Here is a 15,039-nt window from a genome sequence, read left to right as displayed (position 1 = left end):
GCACCAGAATAAATATACTAATGAGGTTAATAAGATATACATATTATGCAGGTTCCATTGGCAGGCACTTGTGTTACAATTTATAGCAAATAGGCACCAAACAGGAGAAGCACAGTAGGTCAGACAGCACATCACACCCCTGCAGAGTAGAGCCAAACGTGTCACTCCAGGGAGAGACAGATATCGTAATATTGTTTCCATGTTGGGAGAAGACTGTAGTTTTCAGATTAGACTTTCCATAGAGATGCCCAAGATTGGACTCCCTTAAGCTTTTACCCACTGAGGGGACAAATAACAAGAAATTCAAAAGGGATCTCTGTGATGGATAGAGGATTTCAATTCAAAAAAATGAACACAACCCCTTTCTGTACGCATGCACTTTTATTCGTTGCTGACGGAATTACTTGCTTGCACAAAAACACAATGACAATAGCTGGCATATTAGCCTGGTTTACAAAGAAGAAAACAAATACAAAATAAACACAATGTAGACTTTGAAAAGTTGCCCAAAATATCAAAAACCTTTCATGTGAGATTCTGTACACATTAATGCTGACTGGACTGATTCTTCATTCCTCACCATACAAAACCCTGATTAAGACCCCGTCTACCAGGCCAGAGCAGGGCAGGAAATTACTATTAAGCCACAGGACAATGCTGGCACACATACAGGGGATATCAGTTGCCCACCAATAAATCTTAAGAAGAAAGTTGCTAACTGGAGAAGTGAAGTTCTGCAACTGCCTTCCGAAATAAATAGCTGGTGCAAAAAATGTACTTGTTAAGATAGAGAGCAAGTGATTTTTAAGAGTGCTTGATCTACGACACTGACCTTCTTGGATAATAAGAGGGTTCTTACTTCATCTATATCGTAAGATCACAATTCTCCAAAAAGTTTGTAATAGTATCGTGCATGCATGCATTATAAATCACTGCAGTAAGTACAATGCAATGGAGAAATGAACCAGAGTACACAGTTCAGAAATAAGCACAGTTTTGCTTAAAGTTCATTGTCGTACAGCTTTGGGAAGATCATCACTGAACAGGATGATATGCTGGAGTCTAACATTGACTTTTGGTTCTACCAAGAGTACATTCTCTATAAGATCACGGTATTGAGAAAAATATTATTCACTACACAATATTTAAGGATACAAGAAACCATATATAAGATGTTAGGTAACTTCACGGTATCACTTTATGTTAATACTGAAAAGGGCTTGACTTACTAAAGTTTGCTCATTAAACAAAAATACCTCCATCTGTAATGCTCATAGCATGTGTGTTAAATCAGTATTAAGACATTTATTCGAACGTTCACATCACAATGAATGAATACAAAATACAAATAACTTATAACTGCTGACAAAAAAAATACTGAACTGTTGAACAGATGATCTCATGCTCTTGCGTATTTTGCATTTTAGATCTCATAGTTTCTGAATTTCCTCAGAAGCTCTGATGGAGCATCCCCTGACCAGCGGAAACGCAAGTGCCAGTAATTTGCCTCTGAAAATCCTGGGCAAAAAAAGAGAAAGGGGAGTAAATCATTATAAACATGTATAAAACTAAGTTGTCTGAAATAACACTTGATAATCTTCCCCCAAAAAAGTAAAAAAAATGGTCACTTCCAGTGCTCTCGACTAGCAGGGACAACCTCTGTAATCTTGGCACTGTTTGAACAAGAACTCAAGCAAACACCAAATTTCAAGATATACATCAGCTGGGAAGAGTCCAAAGGAGAACAGCGAGAACAACGGCAGTCCAGAAAAGAGGACTTACAAAGAAAAACTGAACAAATGCATTTGCTTAATCTAAAGAAGAAGAGATAGAGGGTGACATGATAAATCTCCCAAGTACGTGAAAGGCAGCAGTGCAGAGGGAAGGCACAGATGGTCCTTTCCACATACAAGGGAGTAATGGAGTTTTTCAGACCCTGTGCTATGTTTTTATCATCTGTGGGCTGTTACTACTAAAATGTGATCTTCCTATATCAGGAAGCTGAAACCTGTTACCAGACTTAGTGTCAAAACCTCTTCTTCAGGCTGAAATAGCTACGTGGAGTTGTAGTCCATAATTCTAACAGACCAGCAGACAGGAACTGAAAATATCCCAGTTTAAAAGTGGAGTCCAATATAATAAAAATTTTCCTGGACCAAAACAAAAGCATTATCAACATCCTAACATCAAGTTTGAACACTGAAGTGCATACAGGCCCTGTCAAATAAATATATTCTAATATTAACATTTATTAATATAAATATATGCCCACTGGATAAATTAAGTAGAAATTTGATTTTTCCATTCAAATCTATGGAAATTAAATTAAAACATAAAAAAAATTATGAGACAGAAGATGCCTGCAAAGAAAGCTCACCACTACAAGGAACGAGATGATGTTTTCTTTACTGTGAAATATTACTGTTCTACAAAGGATACAGTGATGAATTAATTACCAAAACCCAGCAAATAGTATCGTGTTGTAGAGCTCAGTTTTTAAATATAACGTTTTCAGTTACGCCTCACAAACATTTGTTTGTAGAATTTTCTTATCTATTTTCTTCATTCCACAAATGTTGGGGATTAAATTAGGTTTTGCCTCCCTCACAGTTCAACTTAATTTCCTGTTTGATCAAGCTGGGAAGAAATGACAGGACTTTGTTTTCTGGAAACATAAGCCTAAAATCATGAAAACCCTGAAGGATCAAGCAGAACAGAGGGTGGATGTTGTGGTAAGTAAACTTTGATTCAGGCATACTAACCTAAACAACAGACAGGAGATACTAGCTGGCCAGATGACAGCTTTTGAAATACACATTTATTCTGGTGCATGTACTTTTTTTTAAAAAACCTGTTCAAATACAAAAGAAGCCTTCAAGTCTCAATTTTTAGTCCTCATTAACTCATCAGATGCAAACTGTGCAGAAGTACTGAATGCTGGATTAAACAAAAGAGAATACCTGAATATTTTATTTAAAAGTTTTTAAAGCTATTTTTTAGAAAATAACTTCAAATAACTGCCTTTTGTTTTTATAGAGCAGCAAAATGGAACTTTCCATTTTGGTTTAAGATTTTTTTTTTCTTCTTTCTCTCCAGTTTTCGGTTTTACTAGCAAACAGGCAAGTAAACAGGGAGTAGGGAGGAAGAAAGGTCTGAAAGCTTCAAAATTAAATAAATAATAAACAACATAAACCCCAAAACAAAACCCCAACCCAAAACCACATTAAAAGAGCTACCCGTTAAACATATTATTCTGGAGAAGAATTTCTCATGACTAAAAGCCTCCATTTCAGGCCAATCCCTAGATACTGCAATTTTCTGTAACTGCTGGTTTCACTTACTTGGGGAGTCTGGACTCTTTGAAGACTGTGGTTTCACATCAGGAATTGCAACATCTTCTTGCTCCCTGTTCCCATCTGACAACCCGCCTTCATTGTTTTCAGTCTGTTGGGTCCAAATCTCATTAGTTTTGTTGTTGCTGTTATTCAAGTCGGGAGCTTCCAGCATTTGGTCCTTCTTACTTTGGACAGCCCAGTGCATTGACTAAAGAAATGCAAAAATAACAAAAAAAAAAAGAACTAATTCCTATGCTTTAAAAGATTTTTAATGAACTTTTCTTTCTTATATTGTATATGGTATAATAAATGGATAAACAAAGCACATATTAGAGAGAAGCTTGCAGGCCAAGGGGATGGGAGAAAGCACGGTTACATGTTGCAAAGAGCATTTGAGAGGATAGTTCATGTCAGGTCAAGATGAAGAACAAAATGTACAAGTGCATCAAATAATCCTAAGTGTCTTTTGTCCAGTTTCTTCTGTCACGACCTCAGATACTTTTTTAAGAGGGCTTGAGTGACTTAGAAAATGTCCATTTTCAAAGGTGTCTTTGACTTCAAGGTGCCCTTTGAAAGCAAAACAATTTGGAAAGATTTACTACTAAAGTCTGTGGAATGACTTCTGTTTGGAACTGAACTAAGCTTGATGGGATACTTCCAGCAAACATTTAAACTCAGGTGTAATGCTAGTTGAAGAGGCTCTCAATCTTTTCTCGTGAGCAGAATTGAGGTGAGCAAAACTGGCAAGGGAAACATTTATTCACCTGCCTTAAAATATGACCATATAGACTTTTAACTATCATTTACCCTAATAAGGCAGGGAAAAAAAAAATCAAACATTATGGAATTAGGATCTGCTAGGAACATTCTACCAAATTATCTCACTAGCAAAATTAGCAGGGGAAACAACCTTCAGAGCATCTGTCTGCCAAAAGTCACCCCACTTGCCTGGCAGGGCCCCTCCAAAGAGGCTCCGTGAAGCCCAGGGTTCCAAGGAACCTATCTTCTAGATTTCTCAATGAGCTCTTTATTTAATCAGATAGCATGAAAACCCATCTGATAAGTAATATACCAAAAGGAGAATGTATTATACAAAGCTCGGAGCTTTAATCTAACTTTGAAAATAAATAAAAGGTTCCTGCAGAAGCAAAGTGTGCTGAAGCATTTGAGAATAGCCCTTAAGTTAGTTAAACGTCATACAATACACATAAAAGGAGCAACTTGATAAATTCACTCTAAAACTACTAGCCTAAAACCCTTCTGTGAATGGGCTTCTATAGCCCTTCAATTTTTCCTGAATTTCCTTAACATCCTTAGTGCAGGAATCACTCGGCACTATTCCCATCCCCAAAACCCACTCCTGCAGAAGTGTCGTAACTCATCCCCTCAATCACTGCAACACTTTCTCCTTACCAGCCCTACCTCCCCCTCCTCCCGATGGCCCAAACTTAAGACACCACCAACCATTTTCACAGAACTGCTCAGGGCCTCCCATTGCTGGAACGGAATGGTAATTTTGCTTCGTCGCCAGTAATCGTAACGTGCTCGACTCTCTTCATTAGTAAGAATCTCCTTAGCTTGCTGCAGCTTCTGGAAATTCTCCACTAAAACACAAACCAAAAAGATACTAAAGCCAATACTTGTTTTCAAAGAAATTAATTCAGATGTGAAAGGGGAGCTGCCAACAATGGCTTAGAGCAAACAGAGTCGAGGAGACAGAAGGAGAACTAAGTGACAAAGGTACGTGGTTGTTCTGCTCGCAGCTCTGCACAGCTTTAGCTGGCTTCAGGATCACAGCACCTTTGGTGGACAAATGATACCTTTTCAAAGGAGGACTAAAAATACCCATTTGTCTACCAGCTTCAAAATCTCCTCAATTTAAGTTCAGAGAAATTTACAGAGTACAGCAGGCAAAAGGCACGAGTCGCCCCCTGCAGACAACCTTAAAAAGGGAAATTTGAAATGAGATTAATGCTTAGAAGGAACACACATCCTGAACAGCAAGGAAGTCAGAGCAAAGCACAACACCAAGAAAACATGAGCAGGGGAAAAAAAAAAAGACAAGCAAAAATTGACAAGCAAGAAGAGGAGTCTAAATATAGTTCAAATTAACTTGTGCATTTTATTAGGTATGTTTTCTACATGCTAAAATGTTGTCTTGAATATCAGACTTCATGAATGACAGCTCCTATTTTTCCCTACAGGGTAATTTTTCATTAAATGGTTACTAAGGATGCAGCTGCATGTTACTATTTGTAGAAGGGTTATAAAGATTTAGATTTTATCTATGAGTCACCTATGTTACAGTGATCTACTAGTATTATTATTCATTTATTCCAGTTTACAAATTAGAGAGATTTCTTTTGAAATACACTGAGCCCAAACACTAATCAAAACTGATAACTGTAAATCAAACAACAAGTTGAGGGGGCAGTTCTATTAGGTTTCCTTTTTCTAGTGTTACTAGTTTTCAACAAATAAAACGTCTATTTTAATTACTCTTTATTGAGCTTTAAGCTGATGAAATAAAAAAAAAGAAACTTTCACCACTACTGTAAAAGGTATTTAAAGTAAATACAGCATGTTCAGGTAAATGGAGCATAAAATATTTCTTCTTGACAAACAAAGCTGCTCCAACATTTGGCACCTGGCCTCCCTTTCTGGGTTACTTAGTTTCAATTATTTGGGGGTGGGTGGATGGACTGGGGGGTGGTGCAGACATAACAGGATAGCACTGGGATAGTCTCTTGTTTCCCTGCTGCAAATGCCAGAATTTTCTGCAGACAAAGTTCATTCCACTGGTTTCACTGGCACTTGTACTATCATTTAATATAAATTAAATATTAGTGAACAGGTCATTGTTAATAGATGGTAGATTGTCTCTTAAACACCAAATCTCAGGGAATCTCAAAGTGAAAAAACCCACGTATTTCACCTTTCAAAACCTCCTCCTTGTCAACTCTGCAATTCTAGGCTAGGATGGCCCAACAAGGAGGCAAGCCAAGCTCTGCTGAGAGCTCCGAGGCGGCGGAGCGTGAGTCTCATTTAACTTCTGCTGTATTCCCTGCTCTGCTCTCTCGGTGGAGGGTGTGGATGAGGTCAAACTCACCCAAGTAGGTAGGCCACAGTGCTCAGTTTCTGCGTGTGTTGTTCACTTTAAACTAATAGGAAGAACCCAAAGGAAAAGTTTTGTGCATTAATCAAAATGAGAGCATATTTAATTATTCTACAACAAATTTTTGATGGGGACCATAACTGTAACCAGAACAACCTTGATTCTAAGAATATAAACTATTCAGACATCAGTGACCACTGGTTAGATCTATCTTGTGGTTATGAATGGGTAAGATTGTCTCCAGATAACTCAGGTGCTGCTTAGCTGTCACAGGTATGAACTGCATGCTGTCATAAACACAGATGTTAGCTGCTCTTCTGCAAACAGATGGTTACTCATGTCGTGCTGGCTTCTCTTTAATTCCAGTCATTAAATTACATTAAAAGAAGCTAAAGTACATTTAATGTGTTCCTGATGGGCTTGTTCATGGAAGCAAATTAACTAGTTGACGCAAGTATGGCACTTGAATGCCACTGACCGTGGAAGCAGGCCAACTTCATAGGTCTAGACAGGGATACACTCCACAAATAATTTCTGGATTAAAAGATTTTCTACCGTAGAAAACAAAAAAATTTAAAGTCCTAGGAAAAAAAAAAATCCCAAAGTGTCTTCCTGCTCTATCACCTAGGAGTGTGCAAGTGTTAGAAAAGAATATTAAAGCTTGCTATTTAAAGACAATATGCTCAATATAAATGACAATTCAAATATATTGGGAGAAGAGATATTTAATAAAGTTTTAAGGCTGAATTTAATATCTTAGTCATGTTAATATAAGAAAAAAATAGATCATTTTTAAACAGGGAAGAATACATACCTGCTTTGGGGTTTCCAGGATGTTTGTCAGGATGACATTCAAGAGCTTTAATCTTAAATTCTGCAAGAATTTGTTCAACCTAAACAGAATGTTGAGACTTAAAGTGAGTAAATACATACACAAAGAAGAGATTTGCAAACTTGCTTTTTGAAAGGGGTTGGGAGGAACAGAAAAGAATGCTGAAAGGGTTTTTTCCTACTCATTTTTACAAGCTTTAGTACAAGCAAAATAGGTAACAACCACCATCTGTCAGTGACACTGCTTATCTAATTTCATTTCCCATGCACCCCTCCTTATACTTGTTTTTGTGAAGCTCAGTCATCCAATGTGGCAAGTTGGCTTTAAATGTGTAAAGGCCATGTGTGCAAACCCCCTTCCTCACATTTGACCATGCAGGCAAAATGCATCTCTTCAGTTGCTCTTCGCTTTGTTTAATCAACTCTTAACTTTTAATGAAGTCTTACTGCAGGAAGCAAAGACCTTCTGTATTGCTGAAGATCAATTTGTGGGATTGGGTGGCTTTCTCCATATCCTCTCCATAGGAGATTTAGCCAGTACCACATGACTTTTCCATCTTGGATACCCCAAAGCTAGATAACTAGCAGTTCACATTCCTCCTGTCTAGTTAATTTTCTGTGCAAAAAGACTGGCTTGCAATAGAATACATTTATAATCAATATTAGAATACTGGCATGTATTAGCTTATTAGTTAATTACAAATTCCTGCACAGTTTATAGTACCATAAAGTATTACAACCACTGGATGAACAAAGACGTACTAACAGTTATCAAAATACAAGAAACCACTGGAGTGGCATCAGCTTAGATTTTCACATGTTCACATTTTTCAAAGTATCTTTCTTATTATAACTCAGAAGCCAAAACTTCTTCATATCATTCCAGTACAGCTTAAGCTTTCATAACAATTTGCCTTAAGATATCAATTAGCTACTATTCCTTCCTATGCTAGAAAGGCTGTTTATATAAATTCGTCATCCTTCAAACCCTGATATCTAGATACAATTTAAATGATTTATTTCAAAATTAAGGCTCATATTTTTTCTTTAGAATAAAATTACAGTTCACTCAACTAGCTGGCCAAATTTTGTTGTCATATGCTGGGAAAAATGTGGTCTACAGTGGTATTTTAAGAATTCCACAACTTTTTGCTTTTCTCAGTAACCTCTTCCAGAGGGGCAGATATAAGGTGGTATATTTCCTGTCAGTAAGACACTTAAAAAATATATACATCGTACAGAGAACTTGTTGAAAATGCTTACCATATAGCTAGCTACCATCTCTAAAACTCAGTTATATAAAGGGGAAATGCAAAGTTAAAATACATACAGTAACAGAGGGGTAGTGTGGAAGTCTTCAGTTTAAATAAAAAAAAATCAGTAGAAGGAAAAGTTTGTAGAAAGTTTATACAAAATATATTAAATTTATATAAAATATTCAGTGAGATGTTTTACCACAAAAGGTATCTAATAGCCACTACATATGCATAACCCTGTTCTTGGAAGAAGGATGTAGATTAAATCTCTCCTCTTCCTCTCAAGTCTGAAGATGAACTAGGTGTCCATGAGCTCAAATCTCCAAGAAGCCAAGAATGAACATGGGTGTTTACTTGAATACAGATAAAATCTGTAGAAACCAAGACGGTTTGTGTTTAAATTTAACCAGGTCAGATCAAGACCAGAATATTCAGCAGCTTAGATGAAGAAAGTACTGCAGCTGGGAATGTGCTGTATATGTCTAAAGAAGCCTCTGCTGCTACAAATACTGCACTGCACATGCAAAGTAATGTGATTGCAAAACACCTGTAATGCTTCAAATTTCTGCTCAATGTTAGAAGTAGTGTGCATCATCCTATCTTGAGCGAAGGCAGTCGTGGTCCTCCATCAACTTATGATCTCAGTTCCTACTCCCATGTCAAAAATAATCTAGGAATATTTACAGCTTCTCTCAACAAATAATAGTTGACAGATTATTTTTCAGGACCCATTAGCATTTATTTCATTTTTTTCATTTCGTTTTTAAGCAGTTTGAAAAATCATTCTCAATGTGTGCTTGAACTAGTCATTAATTGCTAAGTCCTTGAGGAATTAGTGTGAGGTAGAAAATGAGAAATAGCACCTGCGAAACCAGCCTGCATAGAAACTTTAACACCCACCGCCCTCTGCTGGGATGACTTTTTAAGAGTTCTCAGGAAAAGCTTTACATTCCCTTCTGTAACAGACCGACGGTGCTTACTAGTATGCTTTGTGACAGAAAAGGCAGAGGTATTTTCCCAGCATTTGACCACTAGGACAGATGAGAGCATCTGATTAAATTTACTGAGCAAAATACAGCTTTTACCCACACTGAATACATCCTTCATTACAGCAGAGTAATCAAAACTCCTTTTCCAAAATTGAAGCATGACTCCAGTTAATAGGAAGACTAGATTAAAAGGTATCAGCATACCACTAACTCAGACTATCCAGAAAATGTTATATGGACACCAATAGGAAGAAAAATACGTGTTTTAGCTACAAATCATTCAACAATTGCTTAGCTAGATCTCATTATAAAGTAGGTATCTGGTACCAAAACAAATTAGTAGAAGTAGTATTTGAATGTCATTAAAATTAGCATTTAAAAATCATTAATATGATGAATGAAAAAGACATATTTTGTTTTTCCTCCCAATCAATGAATAGTTTTTAAAAAAAATTTAAAAATATGTATAAAACCTGAGAAACTCAATAGCATTATCAGTGACCTACAGCTGTGAACATTCATCGTATTAGTTGCCTATAAATAGATTTTTCATGTTTTAAAGCTGAAAATATATTCCAAAATATAATTTGAATGTTGTCAAGTTTATGCAGTTGGCTCACGATTCATAACCATATCACATGTTGAACTCAACTAATGAATAAACTGTATCACGTTGAACTAAACTAGTGAATAAACCATTATTTCAGCTGGATCTATAATACAGTCCTGCTTTATAAAACATTTTTAATACAAGCCTTATTCTAGGATCTTAACATCGGTGTACAGATCAGAAAATTGAGCTTTACAGAGGAAGATACTAAAAGTAGCAAGACAGAAGGTTCACAGTGCATTTCAAACAGTCCTGCCTGCAGAGATAAACAACTTCAACCCCCCCGCTGCAGCTACAGAAGCACATTCAAACTGTTACGACCCCGGTGGGGAGGTGGGGAAGGCTCTTACCGTAGACAGTTCGTCGCATCCTAGCAAGTTGTAGTAATCTTCCAAGTCATCCGGTCTGCAGTCCAGAATTGCGTCCATCTGGACTCGTCCAGCGGGCTTGTTCAAGCCGAGGCACGGAGGGTGTTAAAACAGACTATCAATACAAAGCTCGGCTTAAAAGTAGCCCAGGGAAACGGGCAATTTCCACTCAGGTCTACAGCTCTCGCCAGTGCTTTTTAATACTGGCAGCTGACACACATGAATTTTCTCGAGTTCCCTGCCAGCCATTGGCCCCTGCAGGATGCCAATCCGGTTGCACAAACCTGCTCACGGCAATGCTCCCTGGGATTTGTAGTCGCCAAAGTCACTTCAACATTAAACCCAACTGAAATCTATCTGCATTTGAGATTTAAATCACGCCATCACGTGTACAGCCACTGAAAACCAGGCACATACTTAAAGGCTTGAGTCTACATATACTAAAATATATTCTCTGCTTAATTTTTAATTGCAACTTTTGCTACAGGGGGGTTATATGGGTAACTATAGAAAAGAGAAAGGATTACTTCCAAAATAACGAATACAGGGCTGCAGACTTCTGAAAATGAAGTACCGACCTTGTCAAAACCTCTCAGAGTTGTGTCAATCACTTCAACAGAAAGGGGTGAACCTTTACTCTTTGAAGGCTACCTAGGGTACATACAGACTACCCTTCAAAAACAAACAGCTGTCGTACACCAATTGCACGTCTGACGAAATTAAGACTATGGAAAGACAACATGAAATACTTACTGTCTACTATCAAATTAAATAGGGACTCTTTCTCATGCTAAATTATTTTCAAATTGTGTCTTGAAGGTCTATATCGTGTGCAAAACACATTCCTTGTAAAACTCATTTTACATTGCAGTGGAATACCTTTGATTTCAAACAGTGGTTAGTGATCAAAGCCCCACTCCAACAAAGACTGCAGACCTGTTTAACTGTAGTGTCTCCGCCAATCTATTGATTTAAAAAGATGACTTCCTACATGTAATACTAACCACTTGCCAAAGTCTTTCCTCTGGAGCCAAAGGAGCTCTATTTTTACTTTTCCCATCCCTGCAAGAGCATGGTAATCCAAGATGTTTCATGTCATTAAATATTGCTGATTCTTTAAACTAACACGTGGCCATTCAGAGCTGTTTATAAAATACTGAATATATAATTCCTGCATTGACAAGTGCTTTATTTTATTATTGTATTATTATTAATCTTCTGACATTATCTACATATAATGTTAGTCTTCCACTGCTTTCTCTTCAAGGCTGTATTGTCTGAAATTTCCTATTTTTGCTGTATGTTCAGATAGCCTATTAAGATTATAAAACATATAAAATACATGCAGAGAAGAAGCAATAATATTAAACAGCCAAGCACAAGCCTCAGTCAATTTAAATCTATTAGAAAACACTACTACCATATTTGTCAGAGTAAACAGAACAACAGATACACTTTTTCAACACAGTGGAAGAATTAGCAATTACAAATCTCTCCCTCTCCCTCATTCATAACTTAATAATAAACCAGAAAAGTCCAGGAAAGAAAAGAAAGCCTTTTAGCAAGAGATCATGTCAATATTTAAATAGATTGTACTTTGGGGGAGGATAAACAAACAGCTATCCCTCTTCTCCAGGGCACTCCTGACATACAGTTCTTGTCCAAGTATTTCTTGCATATTTGCGTTAGGGGAAAGGGAAGGCTCTTTAACCCTTTTCCCCTCCAGCCTGCAGTGGCTGTTCCTGTGCTGCAAGGAGAACTGCGGGTCCAGGAGCCGGATTCAGATGACCAAACCCCAAGACTTGCAAGCTGCTCAGACCAAACAAACAAGGGCTTTGATCCAAACTGCAGCAGCAACCATACCTGAGCTCCCCGCACCCCCCACCCCCCCGAGATTTCCAGTGCTTGGGACACAAGGGGCCCCATAGCACAGTCCAAAGGTTGGCGTGTGGAGGACTGAAAATACTGGTACTGAATAATAACTCAGACTTTTACTGCTCCTACAGACTTCAGTGGGACAACTCACAGAGGAAAGCATCACCAAAAAAAAAGGAGAGCAAGAGGACCTCTATATAATATGCAGGGGAAAAAAAAGATTGCCTTCAGGACATAAACTTTATTTGAAAGAGAACCACAGCACCCGAGACAGCACAGCTTCTGTGTCTACACGTTTTGGCTAGTGTTGCTCAGAACGCACAAACAGTGAGAAAGTGAGAAAATCTCGTATTTGTCCTCTGTACTCAAACACAAAAAACCCCATTTCTATTAATTCCTAACACATTATCAACAATTTTGCTTATTTAGAGACGAATGAAACTAAATTCTAGTTCAGTATAACAGGAAGTTTAGCATCACTTTGTAAAACTCATAAATGGCCCTTTAAATAAAACAGCAATATCTGGAAATCTCTATTTAAATTTATTCCCATAAAATACATCAAATCTTCCACTACCAGTTCTTCTCAACTGACTTTAGTTGTTTTGCTTCCTGAGGGCAGAGTACACATTTTCAAGTTCAGAGCACAAGGTAACTCAAATGAGTTTTGCATTTCGTGCTCCATCCTTGTCCCCACACATGCTCAGAGTTGGAAATATAAGAGGACCTAAGCACTACCAAACTGACTTCCCAGTTTAGGGGTAACTACTGCAACGTCATCATTAACACGTATAAACACTTGCAGTATCAGAGTCAGCTTTAGGATCCTTGAATCATTTCCTCACCGATACCTTTGCAAAAAGCTTTAGATCACACACCTGTATCACACATTTTCTTCCTTAGGATGCAGTCTTCACATAAATAAGCACCAAAACAACACTACTGAAGTCACACCTCTCCTTTATATGCTGACAAAAGCATCTTGCGTGTGCTTTGTAAGAAACGTGAATCTTGCCTCAGCTTCAATAAGGAAGAAGAATGCTGGCATACAAATTTGCACATAATAATAAAAAAGTTCTAAAAAGTGACATGTACATCTTTTGGGGGGTTGCTAATACCCAAAGGAACCAGAAAAAAAATAATTCCCCCCTACAAATATATATACCACCTATAAAGTCAGTTACCTATACACTAATCCATTTTGAAGACAAAAAACACGTATCAAAAATTTTAACCCAAAATTTTTTAAAAGCTGCTGTTATCAAGGCCTGCATGCCTGCCTAATCCTGGTCTTGCCACTAAACCTAGGGATTCAGTTGTATTAAATTCACTAGAACTATTCTGCAAATAGTTTATGATGTTAAGCAGTAACATTAAACAAAACAGTACTTAAATTTATATCCATGAAGTTTAGATCAAAATTCTGTGTTGGTAGAAGTCCTGGGAAAGTGGTCAAGCTCTACCCAGACAAGACTTCCAGGTAGAAAGAGACACAGAAAGCCCACGCATGGTACCTCTGTATTTACCATACAGTGATGGTCCGCAATTCGGCATCGAGGTCGGTCGCTAAGGATTGCCCACAATTTACACAACGGAAGCCATCACTGGAAAACCACACGTCACCAGAGCTATTAGCTGTGCACATCCCACCAGGGAACGCTGATGTGGAAAAGAATGAATTTGTGGCTGTCCTAAGTACAAATCCCAACTCTTGAATTTTACCATCAGGTCTCTCATACGCTACGCAGGCTCCGTTCTTAAAAGAGCCGTTGTTCGGACAGGTGCTGAACACCCCCAAAACCTCCCTGGAGTTCAGGAGTTCAAGCACCACGGTAACACATTTAAGCACCCCTACCAACAGCTCAACATGCAGGTGCCAAACCCTCCCCAGGCAGCCAGCAGGCACGCCAACATCCCGGGCAGAAGCTGTAACCCTGTGGATACTTCTGACCCTCAGCTCTGCATTTAGGGAAAACGAAGAGCCGCCTCGAAGCTCTCGGTAACGCTACCTGCCCGGTAAACGAGCTGCCACGGAGACTCGTCCGAGCTTTCCCTGGCGGGTTTCACCTCACCCGGCGCGGCACAGCTACATGGCAGCCCAACACAGTGCGTTTCCAACGGGAAGCCGGTGCCAGGAAGCACCGTGTGTCCCTCGGGAATATGCGTTCTCCACCTGACACCCGGAATGCCACCACGGAGGGACCCGAGGGTTTCTCACAGGGGCGAGAGGAGCACCGACTCCCGCGAAGCCACACAGGAGCCGCCATTTGGCGGGAGCGCGCGGCGGGGTGAGCCTCGGGGACACGGTCAGGCTCCCCGGGGACGGGGCTGCCCCTGCCCGCCGTGCGCGGTCGCCCCGCCCGCGCAGCCCGCGGTGAAGAGGAGGCCGCGGCGGGGCGCGGGCGGGCCCGACCCGGGGCTCTCCCCTCCTGGGCAAGGCTCGCGCGGGGACACGCGGCCACGTGACGAGAAACCACCACGGCGCGAGGGGCGCGCGCGCGCGAAGACGGGTGAGGGGGCCGGGGGGGGGGAAGAGCCCTGCGGCGCGGGGGCGGGGCCGGCACGGGCGTCACGTGACGGAGCCGCCCCGCCCTCCCGCCCCCTCCGCCGCCCGCCCTCACGTGACCCGGTTTGTTGTTGTTGCTGCCTCCGCGGGGCGG

General features: G+C 39.6%; 1 protein-coding gene across 5 annotated transcripts; it reads right to left on the bottom strand.

Moving 5' to 3' along the window:
- Window positions 1-362: 362 nt before the first annotated feature.
- DNAJC12 (DnaJ heat shock protein family (Hsp40) member C12) lies at window positions 363-14,779 on the bottom strand. Of its 5 annotated transcripts, none has more exons than XM_074874300.1 (6): window positions 14,389-14,779; window positions 10,487-10,582; window positions 7,265-7,343; window positions 4,800-4,939; window positions 3,342-3,543; window positions 363-1,518 (listed from the first exon to the last, which is right to left on the bottom strand). In XM_074874300.1, exons 2-6 carry the CDS (start codon window positions 10,562-10,564, stop codon window positions 1,424-1,426), a joined length of 594 nt encoding a protein of 197 aa, XP_074730401.1. In that variant the 5' UTR covers window positions 10,565-10,582; window positions 14,389-14,779; the 3' UTR covers window positions 363-1,423. The 5 variants fall into 5 exon arrangements, with proteins under 5 accessions (XP_074730401.1, XP_074730398.1, XP_074730399.1 ...); XM_074874297.1 differs by having other exon boundaries at window positions 10,487-14,038; window positions 14,389-14,778; XM_074874298.1 differs by having other exon boundaries at window positions 10,487-10,619; window positions 14,389-14,778.
- Between the last annotated feature and the right edge of the window lie 260 nt (window positions 14,780-15,039).

Source organism: Strix uralensis, chromosome 7, assembly GCF_047716275.1.
Source record: "Strix uralensis isolate ZFMK-TIS-50842 chromosome 7, bStrUra1, whole genome shotgun sequence".
NCBI lineage: Eukaryota > Metazoa > Chordata > Aves > Strigiformes > Strigidae > Strix > Strix uralensis.
The sequence above is the reverse complement of the archived record's forward strand: the minus strand, read 5'-3'. Positions and strand labels throughout refer to the sequence as shown.